The sequence below is a fragment of the Physeter macrocephalus genome, chromosome 15 (assembly GCF_002837175.3).
Source record: "Physeter macrocephalus isolate SW-GA chromosome 15, ASM283717v5, whole genome shotgun sequence".
Classification (NCBI taxonomy): Eukaryota; Metazoa; Chordata; class Mammalia; order Artiodactyla; family Physeteridae; genus Physeter; species Physeter macrocephalus.
In genome coordinates, this window is record NC_041228.1 from 68215949 (window position 1) to 68233059 (window position 17111).

The window sequence follows — 17111 nt, forward strand, 5'->3', positions numbered from 1 at the left end:
CCCCGGTCCGGGACGATCCCACATGCCGCGGAGCGGCTGGGCCCATGAGCCATGGCTGCTGAGCCTGCACGTCCGGAACGGGAGAGGCCACAACAGTGAGAGGCCTGTGTACCGCAAAAAAAAAGTCATTTATTGAGTGTCTAGTCAATCGAGTCAACAAGTATTTGTTGAGCATCTGCTTTGGACTTAATATTGAGTAGAGGAATACAAAGAAAATGTATGATTTGGTTCCTAATCTTGGAACTTTTTATCTGGCTGAGAAGGCAACAGTAACACACACCTAAAGTAATTTAAATAAGAAACTAAATGGAAGAAATTCTGATTTGAGCAGTATTTATTTAAGTATAAACTTAAATACTTACAGAGGAAGGTGAAACAGTGGAGGGGAATCCTTCATTGAGAACTCAAATTTGGGTCTTGGTGATAAATTTTAGGTAGTTGCGGAATGGCCTGAATAGAGACAGGTATTGGCAAGAAAGTTGAAGGGAACTGCCTTAAGCGCTAGGCTGAAAAGTTTATACTTTGTCCTGAAAGGAATAGTAAGCAAAATGAAGGTGATGATTTAGGAAAATTAAACTCCAGGAGAAGAAAGGAGAGATTGAAGAGGGGAAAAATCAGCAAAAGGGAAAGCAGTGAGGAAACTGTTTTATATATAGTGATAGTAATCTGGGCCTGAAATTACAACAGTCTAAACCGAGTAGGAATGAAAATGAATGAAGCATATGAAAAACAGCCCAAAAGAAAGATTTAGTGAAAGTGGAGGAAGGGAAGGATATCAAAGACGATTGTAAGGTTAAGAGTGTGAAAACTGGGGAAATTGTTTTGCTACCTAACACATGGAACCAGTGTTGGGGGAAAAGATGAGTGATTCTTTTGAATAAGAGGATATTACAGCATACTGGTAGAATTTCCAGTAAACATTTGGAAATGGGACTGGAGAGTGCATTTACAGGGGAGATCTAATTATCAATACATGGAATTGGTAATCCTCCTTAGTAGATGTCTTTGGAACTGGGGTTAGTGCTGCGTTTCTTAAACAGTGAGGGAAATTATTCCTAATGTCATTATTTTGTGATCAAAATTCTCAGTGCCCCTAATTTGTGTGATCTTTGCAAACACAGTTTGTGTCTTTAACCATGTCTGTATACCACTTAGTATATAGCTCAATAAGCACCTTTGGCCTTGATAAATGGTCACTGATACCAAAAGCATCGCTCCCCCAAAGCTTGATTTCTTTCATTAGGAAAATAACTGATTTCAGAAATGTGTTTTAGAACTGAACGTGTGCTCTTCCACTGAATCCTTTTCAAACTGAATGCCTCTCTTTCCTGTGTGGCAGTTGGAGGAAATGTGGACTGGAAGCAGATAGCAAGTATTCAGGAATCCATTGGAGAGACCAGTTCTCAGAGTGTTGTCGTTGCCGTAGATAGGTAAGGTGCTTGCTTTATTCTCTTCTCAGATGGACACTGTTTTAATTCTGTAGCACTTAGATGTATCGCTCGTTAGTTAAAAGAGAAACATTATTGCCAGGACATCTTCTCTTAAGTAATATGACTGTATTGTGATATGCTGTGATTTAAATGATGAAGTACCTATAATTTTGCTTTCAAATCATAGAATATAGGAAGGAAATAAACAGTATGAAAATTTAAGTGATAGACATTAGTGGGCATTTGGGAAATTGTAACCTTGATGAGAAAAAACACAGTTCTTTTTTTCCTTTATATTTTTAAAATTTCCTTTATAGAAAATGTACTCTCCTTATTATCCCTATTTGAAAATAGAGTATAATTTGTCTTTTTGAATGTATGATATAGGATTGCATTATGGGTAAAATGAAGGGGTTTGCTGGCAATTCTCATTATAAACTTCTTTGAATAGGATTTCAGAATTTATATATTATATACCAGATATTCCTCATTTTTAGTTTGTTTTCTAAAGGAAAATCTATACTATGGTTTATTTTACTATAGAATATTTAGTTTATTCTAGATTTTAAAAATTCCCAGTGTGTAAAACAATATCTAGTGGTTTTTTTTTTTTTGAAGATGAGCTTTTTCCAGATGGGTGCCCAAATAATTGAAACTTAACATTTTACAACACTGACGTTTAAATTTTTTTTTAACACTTCTGATGGAAACTTTCAAAACTACAATATGTCCTATAATTTTTTTTTTGGTGCTTAGAGACTCGTGCTGATCCATTATTTTACTTTGCTTTAGATAAAAACTTTTTGCTCTAAGTATAGACAGAACTAGAGTGTTCATTTGCTACTGGCCCTGGAAATACTCCCTGGAACTTTTTCCTTGAAAAGAATTCTTCATGTCCAATGTCCACTTGCTTTCCCTTTTTTTTTTTTTTTTTTTTTTTATAAGGGAAGGAGGTAATTTGCCTTTCTCTTGTGAAGGTTGAAAAAAGATTGTGTATCATCTTATACCAACTGTATAACTCAAAGGCTTATTAACACGTGCTGCTTGGCACTCTTCAAGGTGCTTTCTGGGAAGGGGATCTAATAAAGAGTTGGATATATGTATATGTATAACTGATTCACTTTAAAACAAACCAAAAAAACAAAGTGCTTTCCATGTGTTACTTCATTTTATCCTTTCAGCAGCCTCTGAGATAAGTATTATTATTGTCCTCAATTTACAAATGAGGAAACTGAGACGAGGGGAATTAGATAATTTGCTCATTCTCACAACCAGGCTAATCCTGTCTTGATTATTACCATAACCCTTTCATTAGTAGAGAATTTGGAGGAGTGGCACCGAAATATACACTCAGGCAACATATCTCTGAGTGTGTTCAACCTCTCTGCCTTTCTGCCTGCATGTAGAGCTCCAGAGCAGTGTAATATCTGCCCTTCTACTGCTAGGATAGATATCTTCCAAATGGTTTTCTAGCCATCCAGAAAATCATCTGCACTGTCATTATGAGAATCTATTCAGGCAACAGTCTGTTTCCATAATATATTTTATATGACCAAAGCCAGGTCTGATTTATCCAGCTGTCCACTGTTTGTTACAGGGAGACATGTCACTCATTTGAACAAATGATATGCCTCTCCATTTTAAGAATGTGTGCTGTTTCAGAGGAGTCTTAGCACAAATTCTGTTAGTACTTCATTGTCTCAAACTCATCATCACCAGATACTTCTACAGCATAAATTCAATGTCTAGTTTTATACAAGGCCTCAATATTTAAATTTTACTTTATAGTGAAAGCATTAAAAGTTACCTCTTTGATTTGTTATAAGATTATTTTATTCTTATGTGGGTACATATCACTTCCTTGTTAAATTTCTTCTGAATTCCTTTCTGAGTATCTGAGTTTATTTTTATTTGTAATATTCTGATTCTAGTCTGTAAGCTAATTCAGTGAGATATCCCTGGTATTCAAGACAGTGGTGAGAATATTGTCAGGCATCATCCTGGAAAGTTCTGTACTTGTCCAGCAAAAAAAGTCATTTTTCTGTCCTTAGGCCTGTTGTTCTGGATAATCTGTTATGACAAGTATAAGAACTAAATATGGAAAATAAAATAATTTTTCTTTGCTTAATTATATATAGCTTTTGTTTCTTAATCAATGGGAAAATATATGTGTTTCCATCAAAAGCTTTAAAATGGTAAAATTTTCTGACTGTCTTCACTTTTGTATTTGGAATCCTGTACTATTAGAATTTAGGAGAATATAGGGCACTTTAATCTGGAATACCTGATCCTCTAGGATTTGTTAGGGAAACATTTGCTAGGCATTGTTAAACCAGATACTTCATAAGTATTACTAAACTTTGCAGGGGTGGATTTTGTCCAGGAATGATTTACCCCTGAAAGTTAAAAAACAGTTATTTAGTACCATAGTTTTTATTTTTATTATTGTTTTTTAAGCACACCAGATCTCGCTTTATACTGACCCATCCCACACTTTGGAATATTCTGTCACCTATCAGAAAATATAGACAGCTCCTCCCCAGCTGTGTTTGCTCATAAACATCTTTCATTTGGGTCTAAGCAGTAAATGTTACCTCTGATATTTTCACTATGAAAACTTTAAATACACAGTAATTTAGTCTGCCTGTATGTTGTATACAGCTAAAAGTTTATTTGATCCAGAATCTGCAAGTTTTATCTTTTTTTTTTTTTTTGCATTGTTACATTGCTATCATAATGTGAATGAATTCAGTAATCTATCAATTTATTTTTCCTACTCGTACTTTTCGGGGAATGTCTTTTAATATTAACACACAAGATTCTCATGATTCTGTTCTCTGCTTTTCACACATGGCGTGTAGAATCCATTTCATAGATGATTCTGTGAAACACAGCCCTGTTCTCCTGCCTTAGTGTATTAAGGCTTAACTTTAAATGCCTCCACAGACTGCTGTGCTCCACCATATGGCTTATCTTTAGTGGAGCGTTACTAGAAATAGAGTGGCCCCTCAGAGGCTGCCAAAGTGAGTCGGAATTTAAATGCCCTTTCCCAGGATGCACGCTCCACCTGCGTTCCACTGTCTCCTGAGTCTACAGAACCTGTTTGCTGATGATCTTCTCTGTTCTTGTTGCCTTTGTTCTTCACCATCTCACCACATTTAGAGGATTTATTGCTGCTTTCCCCTGGAGTTGCATATAATCGCCATCTCAGCTTCTGTTCTTTACTCCTATATGCTTTGTCATTTGCTTCCTTCTCAGTTAAAAAAAAGAAAAAAGCTTTCTCGTTTCTTTTGTTCCTTTTCCTGTTGTTTCCCCTGTACTGTTTAGTTTTGACCTTCTTTGTGGTATGGTTTTTACAGCCATTGCCTTCCATGAGAATACCTCTAGTTTGAGAAACAGCTTAATGACATTCATAGTGCATAGTCTAGCGAATCTCATTTTTGTTCATGTGAGAGGTTTGTAGGCTTTTGTATATTTTAAATTTCTGGATCCAGTCTAACCAGTGGATTCAGTGGGGCCCCATTACTCTTACTTTTTCTCCCAGATTGTGTTTTCAGTCAGATTTTTGAATTGTTGTTTTGTTCTACTGATAAGAGCAATATAGGAAATCTCAAGATACCCCTTTAGCAGGAGATCAGATTCTGAGTTATTGCATTGTCAGTTTTTAAGCCATTTTTTCCTATCCTGTTTTTGTTACTCATTGCCAGGATGCATAGACCTTCAAGGACATTGAGGTTGAAAAATCATGATATACCCAGAATTTTTAGGTAGTGGTAGTAGGAAAAAACTAGAATGTATTTTAAATGTTTAAATTATGTTTTGCTCAGGTAAGTGTGAAGCAGTATAGCAAAATGGTTGAGAGGGTGGACTCTGGAGTCTGCCTGTCCTGGATTCAGTCTTGTCTCTAACACTTACTGGTCCTGTGACTTTCAGAAAGTTAATAAATATCTTTGTGCCTCAGTTTCTATGTTGATAAAATTGGGAATATAATAGTATATACACACCTCATGGTGTTTGTGATTATTATGTGAGTGGATATATATATAAGCAATTAGGATAGTATCCACCTTGTGATTGTTGGTAGCTATTACTGTTACTATGACGACTGTTATTTCTAAGTTTAATATTTGACCTGCTCCTGCCTTTGAGGTTTCCTTTTTATCGTGCAAATACTATGATGTACATTTTAAATTACGGAATATCAGTTCATCCTGGAAGTCACATCAAACCCTTGGTTACAAACTCAGAACATGGATAAAAATGCAGACTTTAAAATAAGAGGACTAATATGTTTATGCTGAAATCTTTTATGAAACTTTGAAACACAGTAAAAGAGCTCAGTGAAGAAGGCAGGGCAAAGCTGGACAGCATAGCTTAGCTCTAACCATTTGAATGCTGTAAGAAAAGTGGGTTAGCCACTTGTTGGTTAAACTGTTGGAGACTATTTGCAAGGTTCTATTAATCATTTGTAATTTAACATAAATGAGTTTTTTAATCAAACACACATTGCTTATAAAAATAAAGTAGAAGTTTTCATTTTAAGAACATGTTTAATGTGGGTAAATACTCAGGAAAATTGAAAAATCTTGTTTTGTGTATGCCAATTATTAGTTTTACAACTTAACATTTTTCTTATTCTCAGACTATCATAAGATACCTTTCCTAGTGTTTAGAAATTTACTAATAAAATTACAACAATGTATTTGTACTCTAATATATCATTCGGTACAAAGGAGGGAGGGAGGAAGGAACATCCAAGCTATACTTGTTACTAAAATACATGATTAAAAATATTCATTTGATTACCTGATTTTTTGTTCCCTTAAAACAGATAAAAGTAGCTCGTACCCCAGGCCACTTACTTTTGAATTGATGTATCAGAAGTGAGACATTACAAGTTTTTGAATTATATTTTTTTCTTTAGAATATTTACAGGGTCCACAAGGCTAGATGGAAATGCTATTGGTAAGTATGTACATTTACTCCACTTAAAAATGGATTTTTTGGCTTAAAAGACTTCAAAGTTAAGTTTTAAAAATGTTAATCTATTTATATTATAGTGGATTTTGTCCGTTGGCTCTGTGCTGTGTCTATGGATGAATTACTTTCCACTACACATCCAAGAATGTTTAGTCTACAAAAAATAGTAGAAATATCGTATTACAACATGGGAAGAATAAGATTGCAGTGGTCTCGAATTTGGGAAGTTATTGGAGATCATTTTAATAAGGTATTTGAGTAATTATAAGATTTGCTTAATTTGTAATTTTTTGTTTAAAATTTCCTTATCATAATCTAATTGAGACCTTTTTCCTTTCCAAGCAGTTTTTTATTACATTTTTGTAATTAGATTTAGAAAACCCTTTGAGTCCTGTTTTTTCTTTTAGAAATAATTGCTCTAGGTTTTAAGAATTTAGTTAAAATATGTTCTTCTTGTTGAGAAATATTGTTAGCACACTTAGTGCCTTTATGGAGAATCTTGGAACTTACCTATCTATGCTATTAATTATATTTTTTTTCTAAAATAAAAGGTAAAGAATTAGCAAGTTTCACTGCTGATATTAGCACCCTATATTTCTGTTGCCATTACAGGTTGGCTGTAATCCTAATGAAGATGTAGCTATTTTTGCAGTAGACTCCTTGAGGCAATTGTCAATGAAGTTCTTAGAGAAAGGGGAGCTTGCTAATTTCAGATTCCAGAAGGATTTCTTAAGACCTTTTGAACATATAATGAAACGGAACAGGTATTATATTTGTTGAATTGCTTATTATCAGAACAATACCTTATTTTCCACAGTAGGGGGAAAAACAGAAGAAAAGGAAAAAAACCTGATGTGTTTTATCCAAGCAATTGTATTAATATTTTAGGTCTCCAACAATTCGAGATATGGTTGTACGGTGTATAGCACAGATGGTTAATTCTCAGGCTGCTAACATTCGGTCTGGATGGAAGAACATTTTCTCTGTATTTCATCTAGCGGCATCCGATCAAGATGAAAGCATAGTTGAACTTGCATTCCAAACAACGGGGCATATTGTCAGTGAGTATTCTCTAAGCTCTGTTCAAGTTAAAGAAAACAAAACTTTAATGTGTTCAGAAGATAATTCAAGTATAAGATTATGGTCTTGTCATGGGCTTTAAGTTTTCCAAGTTTTGCCTACAAAAGCAGAGTAAATAGTGACAGTATTATCATTATTATAATATTATAGTTAACATTTACCGAATGTTTACTATATGGCAAGCACTATAAGCACTTTGCATGCATTTTCTTCAGTCTTCACAGTAACTGTATGAGATAAATATCTTTATTATTCTCTCTTTTTTTTTAATAGATAAGGAAACTCAGACCCAGTGAGGTTAAGTAATTTGTCTAAAGGCACAAAACTAGTGAGTGATGGAGTTGAGATGCAAAGCCAGAGAGTCTTAAAGCACAGCATTTGTTTTTCGCCACTGCACTACACAGCCTCCTTTGACTTTAAAGAAGAATAAAATACTAAGGATCTAAATTAAGCCTCTCTAGAGGATAATGATGTTGTCATCATCAACATCAAGAATGATGACATCATCATAGCTGTCATTTATTGAGTGCTTGCTTGAATTAAGTAAATTAAGTACAGTGCTAAGCACTTTACTTACATTTTATTTAGTGCTTACCACTATCCTGTGCATATTATTATCACCATTTTATAGATTGAGAAACTCAGATACAGAGAGATTAAATGTAATTTTGAATATTCACTCAACAACCGTTGATTTTGTATCTACTGTGTACCAGTCACTCTATTAGGTGCTGGGTTTATAGTGTAAACAAAACACAGACCTGTTTCCCTGTTTCTACTACTCAAGGCAGTCAAGTAACTGGTCAGGACAGACGTTGTATACAGCTAAAAGTTTATTTGATCCAGAATCTGCAATTTTTATTTTTTTTTTTTTTTTGCATTGTTACATTGCTATCATAATGTGAATGAATTCAGTAATCTATCAATTTATTTTTCCTACTCGTACTTTTCGGGGAATGTCTTTTAATATTAACACACAAGATTCTCATGATTCTGTTCTCTGCTTTTCACACATGGCGTGTAGAATCCATTTCATAGATGATTCTGTGAAACACAGCCCTGTTCTCCTGCCTTAGTGTATTAAGGCTTAACTTTAAATGCCTCCACAGACTGCTGTGCTCCACCATATGGCTTATCTTTAGTGGAGCGTTACTAGAAATAGAGTGGCCCCTCAGAGGCTGCCAAAGTGAGTCGGAATTTAAATGCCCTTTCCCAGGATGCACGCTCCACCTGCGTTCCACTGTCTCCTGAGTCTACAGAACCTGTTTGCTGATGATCTTCTCTGTTCTTGTTGCCTTTGTTCTTCACCATCTCACCACATTTAGAGGATTCATTGCTGCTTTCCCCTGGAGTTGCATATAATCGCCATCTCAGCTTCTGTTCTTTACTCCTATATGCTTTGTCATTTGCTTCCTTCTCAGTTAAAAAAAAGAAAAAAGCTTTCTCGTTTCTTTTGTTCCTTTTCCTGTTGTTTCCCCTGTACTGTTTAGTTTTGACCTTCTTTGTGGTATGGTTTTTACAGCCATTGCCTTCCATGAGAATACCTCTAGTTTGAGAAACAGCTTAATGACATTCATAGTGCATAGTCTAGCGAATCTCATTTTTGTTCATGTGAGAGGTTTGTAGGCTTTTGTATATTTTAAATTTCTGGATCCAGTCTAACCAGTGGATTCAGTGGGGCCCCATTACTCTTACTTTTTCTCCCAGATTGTGTTTTCAGTCAGATTTTTGAATTGTTGTTTTGTTCTACTGATAAGAGCAATATAGGAAATCTCAAGATACCCCTTTAGCAGGAGATCAGATTCTGAGTTATTGCATTGTCAGTTTTTAAGCCATTTTTTCCTATCCTGTTTTTGTTACTCATTGCCAGGATGCATAGACCTTCAAGGACATTGAGGTTGAAAAATCATGATATACCCAGAATTTTTAGGTAGTGGTAGTAGGAAAAAACTAGAATGTATTTTAAATGTTTAAATTATGTTTTGCTCAGGTAAGTGTGAAGCAGTATAGCAAAATGGTTGAGAGGGTGGACTCTGGAGTCTGCCTGTCCTGGATTCAATCTTGTCTCTAACACTTACTGGTCCTGTGACTTTCAGAAAGTTAATAAATATCTTTGTGCCTCAGTTTCTATGTTGATAAAATTGGGAATATAATAGTATATACACACCTCATGGTGTTTGTGATTATTATGTGAGTGGATATATATATAAGCAATTAGGATAGTATCCACCTTGTGATTGTTGGTAGCTATTACTGTTACTATGACGACTGTTATTTCTAAGTTTAATATTTGACCTGCTCCTGCCTTTGAGGTTTCCTTTTTATCGTGCAAATACTATGATGTACATTTTAAATTACGGAATATCAGTTCATCCTGGAAGTCACATCAAACCCTTGGTTACAAACTCAGAACATGGATAAAAATGCAGACTTTAAAATAAGAGGACTAATATGTTTATGCTGAAATCTTTTATGAAACTTTGAAACACAGTAAAAGAGCTCAGTGAAGAAGGCAGGGCAAAGCTGGACAGCATAGCTTAGCTCTAACCATTTGAATGCTGTAAGAAAAGTGGGTTAGCCACTTGTTGGTTAAACTGTTGGAGACTATTTGCAAGGTTCTATTAATCATTTGTAATTTAACATAAATGAGTTTTTTAATCAAACACACATTGCTTATAAAAATAAAGTAGAAGTTTTCATTTTAAGAACATGTTTAATGTGGGTAAATACTCAGGAAAATTGAAAAATCTTGTTTTGTGTATGCCAATTATTAGTTTTACAACTTAACATTTTTCTTATTCTCAGACTATCATAAGATACCTTTCCTAGTGTTTAGAAATTTACTAATAAAATTACAACAATGTATTTGTACTCTAATATATCATTCGGTACAAAGGAGGGAGGGAGGAAGGAACATCCAAGCTATACTTGTTACTAAAATACATGATTAAAAATATTCATTTGATTACCTGATTTTTTGTTCCCTTAAAACAGATAAAAGTAGCTCGTACCCCAGGCCACTTACTTTTGAATTGATGTATCAGAAGTGAGACATTACAAGTTTTTGAATTATATTTTTTTCTTTAGAATATTTACAGGGTCCACAAGGCTAGATGGAAATGCTATTGGTAAGTATGTACATTTACTCCACTTAAAAATGGATTTTTTGGCTTAAAAGACTTCAAAGTTAAGTTTTAAAAATGTTAATCTATTTATATTATAGTGGATTTTGTCCGTTGGCTCTGTGCTGTGTCTATGGATGAATTACTTTCCACTACACATCCAAGAATGTTTAGTCTACAAAAAATAGTAGAAATATCGTATTACAACATGGGAAGAATAAGATTGCAGTGGTCTCGAATTTGGGAAGTTATTGGAGATCATTTTAATAAGGTATTTGAGTAATTATAAGATTTGCTTAATTTGTAATTTTTTGTTTAAAATTTCCTTATCATAATCTAATTGAGACCTTTTTCCTTTCCAAGCAGTTTTTTATTACATTTTTGTAATTAGATTTAGAAAACCCTTTGAGTCCTGTTTTTTCTTTTAGAAATAATTGCTCTAGGTTTTAAGAATTTAGTTAAAATATGTTCTTCTTGTTGAGAAATATTGTTAGCACACTTAGTGCCTTTATGGAGAATCTTGGAACTTACCTATCTATGCTATTAATTATATTTTTTTTCTAAAATAAAAGGTAAAGAATTAGCAAGTTTCACTGCTGATATTAGCACCCTATATTTCTGTTGCCATTACAGGTTGGCTGTAATCCTAATGAAGATGTAGCTATTTTTGCAGTAGACTCCTTGAGGCAATTGTCAATGAAGTTCTTAGAGAAAGGGGAGCTTGCTAATTTCAGATTCCAGAAGGATTTCTTAAGACCTTTTGAACATATAATGAAACGGAACAGGTATTATATTTGTTGAATTGCTTATTATCAGAACAATACCTTATTTTCCACAGTAGGGGGAAAAACAGAAGAAAAGGAAAAAAACCTGATGTGTTTTATCCAAGCAATTGTATTAATATTTTAGGTCTCCAACAATTCGAGATATGGTTGTACGGTGTATAGCACAGATGGTTAATTCTCAGGCTGCTAACATTCGGTCTGGATGGAAGAACATTTTCTCTGTATTTCATCTAGCGGCATCCGATCAAGATGAAAGCATAGTTGAACTTGCATTCCAAACAACGGGGCATATTGTCAGTGAGTATTCTCTAAGCTCTGTTCAAGTTAAAGAAAACAAAACTTTAATGTGTTCAGAAGATAATTCAAGTATAAGATTATGGTCTTGTCATGGGCTTTAAGTTTTCCAAGTTTTGCCTACAAAAGCAGAGTAAATAGTGACAGTATTATCATTATTATAATATTATAGTTAACATTTACCGAATGTTTACTATATGGCAAGCACTATAAGCACTTTGCATGCATTTTCTTCAGTCTTCACAGTAACTGTATGAGATAAATATCTTTATTATTCTCTCTCTTTTTTTTTTAATAGATAAGGAAACTCAGACCCAGTGAGGTTAAGTAATTTGTCTAAAGGCACAAAACTAGTGAGTGATGGAGTTGAGATGCAAAGCCAGAGAGTCTTAAAGCACAGCATTTGTTTTTCGCCACTGCACTACACAGCCTCCTTTGACTTTAAAGAAGAATAAAATACTAAGGATCTAAATTAAGCCTCTCTAGAGGATAATGATGTTGATGTCATCATCAACATCAAGAATGATGACATCATCATAGCTGTCATTTATTGAGTGCTTGCTTGAATTAAGTAAATTAAGTACAGTGCTAAGCACTTTACTTACATTTTATTTAGTGCTTACCACTATCCTGTGCATATTATTATCACCATTTTATAGATTGAGAAACTCAGATACAGAGAGATTAAATGTAATTTTGAATATTCACTCAACAACCGTTGATTTTGTATCTACTGTGTACCAGTCACTCTATTAGGTGCTGGGTTTATAGTGTAAACAAAACACAGACCTGTTTCCCTGTTTCTACTACTCAAGGCAGTCAAGTAACTGGTCAGGACAGACGTTGGGACCGATGTCTGTTGGACATTAAAACCCTTAATCTTTAAGAAGTATCCATTACATCTAGAGGTTGGTGTATTTGAGGTATAATTAAGAAAAGGTGAAAGTTGATAATTATATTTATGTGTTTTTCTCCCGTATAGCCCTTGTGTTTGAAAAACACTTTCCAGCAACCATTGATTCTTTCCAGGATGCAGTGAAATGTTTGTCTGAATTTGCATGCAATGCAGCTTTCCCAGACACAAGTATGGAAGCAATTCGACTTATTCGCCATTGTGCAAAATATGTGTCTGACAGACCTCAGGTATAGCATCATTTAGTAAACAAAATGTTACTGAGCATTTATTTCCAGTCAGATCTAAGTTTATTTGGGAATTGAGGGGATATGAAGTATTTACTTTTCAAAATTATCTGAGTTATGGTTACATTTGTTGAAGATGTCAGGTATTTTTCTGAGTGTTTCACGTGTATTAAGTTGTTTAATATTCCATAACAGCTTTATGGGATAGGTTGTGTTATAGCCCCATGTAGATAAGGAATCTGAGGCACAAAGAAGTTAAAAATGTGCCCCTGCGTGCGGGGGATAGTGAAGGAGACCTAGGATTTGAACCCAAGCCTGTGTTTTTAGCCATTACCTTAATATACTGAAGTTGACTATGGATGAGTGTAGGCTTAAGCACTGAAGTAAAAGGTTGAATTGCAACCTGGCTGCCAGCTTTGACTTGCATGTCTGTATCTATCTTTGTAACTATCACAAGGAGCAGCGATGCTTCGTAGATTTTTACTACATACTGACATGGACTCGTGGGGTATTTAGTTCTTCTTATGTACATCTACTCATTTGATCTTCACACCTCCCCTGTGTGGTGGCATGGCTGCATGCTGTAATAACCATTTAAATGATAAAAATGGAAACTTGAGTAATGCAGAAAGCTGGTGATGGAGTTGAAGCTGAAAGCAACTTTTGGTTTCTAGTCCAGTGCTCTATAGGCAGTTGTAATCTCCATCTTTTTTTAAGTTATCAAATTGCTCACTTTTGATTAGTAAAGTGTTAAAAAAAATTTTTGGAGAAATAATGTGCTTAATGTATAGGTATTATGTTTTGCCTGTAGTAAACCTACATTTCTTCTTGAAGGCTTTCAAGGAATACACAAGTGACGACATGAATGTGGCACCTGAAGACAGGGTGTGGGTGAGGGGATGGTTCCCAGCTCTCTTTGAGTTGTCCTGTGTCATCAACAGATGCAAGTTAGATGTGAGAACCAGGTAACAGCCAGTACTTGAAATTGAAATTTTGAGAGGCTTATTCTTACTTTAATCAAATCAACTTATGTGAACGCAAGTTCAATTTTATCAAATGTAGTAGTTATTCGATAGGCAGATTTTAAAATATGTTAAGTAGAGCAACAATAAAAAATGGAAATAAATTACTATTCCTTAAAATTTGATTATGGCCTACTTTGAGTTTTAGGTTCTCTGTTAATTTACACATTCTGTCTTTTCACACATTTGTTTCCAATCAGAAATTGAAGTTAGCACCAAAATTTATTTTCTGATGAATGATAAAAGAATTTCCAAATGCATGTCTTTGGTGGATTTTAGGTGAAGAACCATTTCTTTTTGAAGACTGGCCAGTAACATAGTTTTGAATAATATAGGCCTGTTCAAAAAGAATTGAACTCTTTCAACAGTGTATTCTCAATAAAAGATCTATATGAATATCCAGTCCATTTGTAAAGAAACTATTATGGGTATAATGTAACCAGACAAGTACTCAGTGCACACTTCTTACAGTTATAAGAAGTTGTTATGAATTTGTTAGAGTTCATATCAATCCCACAGTATTGTTTTTCTCACCCTGTATTTTTGACGGCCAAATTGAAATGACCAACTTGTGTATCCTAATGTCTGTCAACAGTGCATCAGAAAGGTAGTATAGACTTGTAACAAATCAGTGATAGAATATAATGAAAGAATGAATCTCTCCTTCCACCGCTTATGCCAGAACCACACCTATCCCCAGCCAAGGTTAAGTTTGTTTTATAGCCTAAGAAATGTTTCACTTTTATAGTGCTATTTGTTATAACAAATTTTGTGAAATAGAAAATAATCCAAAATATGACTCACACCTTGGAAACTTGTTATCGAATTTAGTAATAACAAGCACATATGACATTATATTTTGCATGTAGGCATTGAGGAATTTTTGTCAGTGGACCTGTTAGGAAACTTGATAAAATTCAAGATGGCCCCCAATTGATATAACTCTAAATTATTTAGATATACAGCTTTCAAATGTCCAGCCACTTCAGTAGAGCAATGAACATGTCATAACTGACGAGTCATGGAAACTCAGCACCCCCCTCCCTGCCCTTCTTTATTTGTAGAAGTCTGTTTGACGTGGACCTACCTGCTTTCTTAGCCTCTCAGCCTGTCCTTGTCTGGGACCACGCTACCTTGCTTCTCACCCTATCCTGTGTTCAGATTATGGATGGGTTTAGTTGTTAAAGAGAAAAGGGATGTTCTAGTTGGTAAAAAAGAGGGAAAATATGAGTAAACTTTGTTCAGTGATGGCTTTGATTTTCTTACCTCATTCCAGGATTTGTAAAGGCAGTTACTTAGATTACATTTAAAAATGTAGCACTATGATTTATATAACACACTAATTACAAAGTACTTTCAAATGCATTCTCAATTGAGTCCCTCCAAATTCTGTAGATTTAGGGTTGCATAATTAACCTGGAGCACTATACCTTCTTTTTCCCTACACCAGCAACTTAAGTATTCATCAAAACTTGTTCAATAGTAAAAAGCCTTGGAAACCTCTATAGATCTGTGCTTGCTTTGGGGGCCTGGAAGAAACAGGATCTTCACATGCTCTCACCCCAGCCCTGGGGCTTAGCGCCCAGTTTACTTGGAGCGGGAGGAAGAGGGAGCCTTGTCCCGTTGCAGGGGAGACATGGGGCTCGGACACGGTTCTCCTGGGGAAGGCAGAGTGTTCCTTCACTTCTGATTTTACACATTAGGTATCTTACAGATCAGATAAACTGCTGTGAACTTGCCGTAGGACTGAACTACCATAATGTTATTTTACACATCTAGTGAACAAATACTTGTTTAGAGCCTACTGTGTATCAGGCATGTACTAGGCCCCAGGGTAGCACAGCAGCAAATGAACTAGACCACGTACCAGTCCTTATGGAGTGTTTCAAAGGAAATTTTGTTCTGGCTTACTGTCAGACTTTTCGAAATATAAACCTTTTCTAAGTGGAAGGGTACCTATATTTTACTAGAAGAAATTAATGTATAGAGAAAAGATCAAGCTTTTTAATGTTTACATGAAGGCATTATTTCAAGAAAGGTAATAAGGAATCAGAAGGCAATTTTGAGTTTTAGTTTTAACACTTACTCAAAAGAGAAGACTGGGATATTAAAGCAGTTTGTTTGTTCAAGGAACACTTAAAGTGTGCCCCTGTGTGACAGGTGCTGCTCTGGCCTGGGATACAGCAGGAAACAGACACCCTGCCCACACTAGTGTCTTAGTTTGATAAATCCTTCAGTTTGAGGGTATTATATGAACAATTAGAGTGTTAACTAAAAATTCCTAGAGCTCTTCAAAAAAGATTTTCCAAAATCTAACTTTATTTGTTCTTAGACTGATTTCCGTGGCCACAGTGCCACAAAATTAATATTCACTCAAATGATGATCTTTCTCAATCCATAATTCCATTTACATTTTTTAAATGCTGGAATGATGGGGTGGGAGTGGAAGAAAAGTAGAAGAAAAAATTTTCAGGCCAAGGCCTTTGGAGTTTTTTCCTAAATGATGCATCCTAAAGAAACCTGTTTTACAACCTAAATTTTTTAAAGCTCAGTATCATGTGTTACTTTAAAACCAGTTTTAAACTTTGCTTTCAGTAACTTTATGCACTAACTATAAAAACTATTTTAGGAGGGGGATACTAATGTGGTATGCTTTTTTGTATTATAGCTTTCCTAATTACATTTTATCATTTTAGGGGTTTAACAGTAATGTTTGAAATAATGAAAACTTACGGCCACACTTACGAAAAACACTGGTGGCAGGATTTATTTAGAATTGTTTTCAGAATCTTTGACAACATGAAATTGCCAGAACAGCAGACAGAGGTAAGAGAACATGAGATTTTCATTTAACACAGTGAAGTCAAAAGGTTCTTTTTTTCCCTAATACATTTTAGTATTTCATATTCAGCACAGTGAACAGAAAAAAATCCTAGAAATTTTTTCTTTAAGGCATTATAATATAGTAGTAAGTCTTTATAAACAATGCAATTTGGGGATAGAAGTGAGTTAATGAATTGGGTTTTGTTTTCAGTGTTTTTGTTGAACTTCCAGTGTCTTTTCCTCATTTTAATGTTGTCACAAGTAACACATCAGTAGCGGGCTTCCCTGGTGGCTCAGTGGTTGAGAGTCCGCCTGCCGATGCAGGGGGCGCGGGTTCATGCCCCGATCCGGGAGGATCCCGCGTGCCGCGGAGCAGCTGGGCCCGTGAGCCATGGCCGCTGAGCCTGCGCGTCCGGAGCCTGTGCTCCGCAACGG

General features: G+C 35.1%; 1 protein-coding gene across 1 annotated transcript in view; it reads left to right on the forward strand.

Annotated features, from left to right (window-relative positions):
* Positions 1-17111, forward strand: part of ARFGEF1 (ARF guanine nucleotide exchange factor 1) — a 144697-nt gene that overhangs the window by 100718 nt on the left and 26868 nt on the right. Inside the window, exons 23-30 of the mRNA XM_024126954.3 lie at positions 1340-1430; positions 6355-6395; positions 6491-6660; positions 7023-7174; positions 7299-7471; positions 12674-12834; positions 13666-13796; positions 16550-16679. Coding sequence (XP_023982722.1) covers positions 1340-1430; positions 6355-6395; positions 6491-6660; positions 7023-7174; positions 7299-7471; positions 12674-12834; positions 13666-13796; positions 16550-16679 — 1049 coding nt within the window. The remainder of the gene's footprint in view (positions 1-1339; positions 1431-6354; positions 6396-6490; positions 6661-7022; positions 7175-7298; positions 7472-12673; positions 12835-13665; positions 13797-16549; positions 16680-17111) is intronic.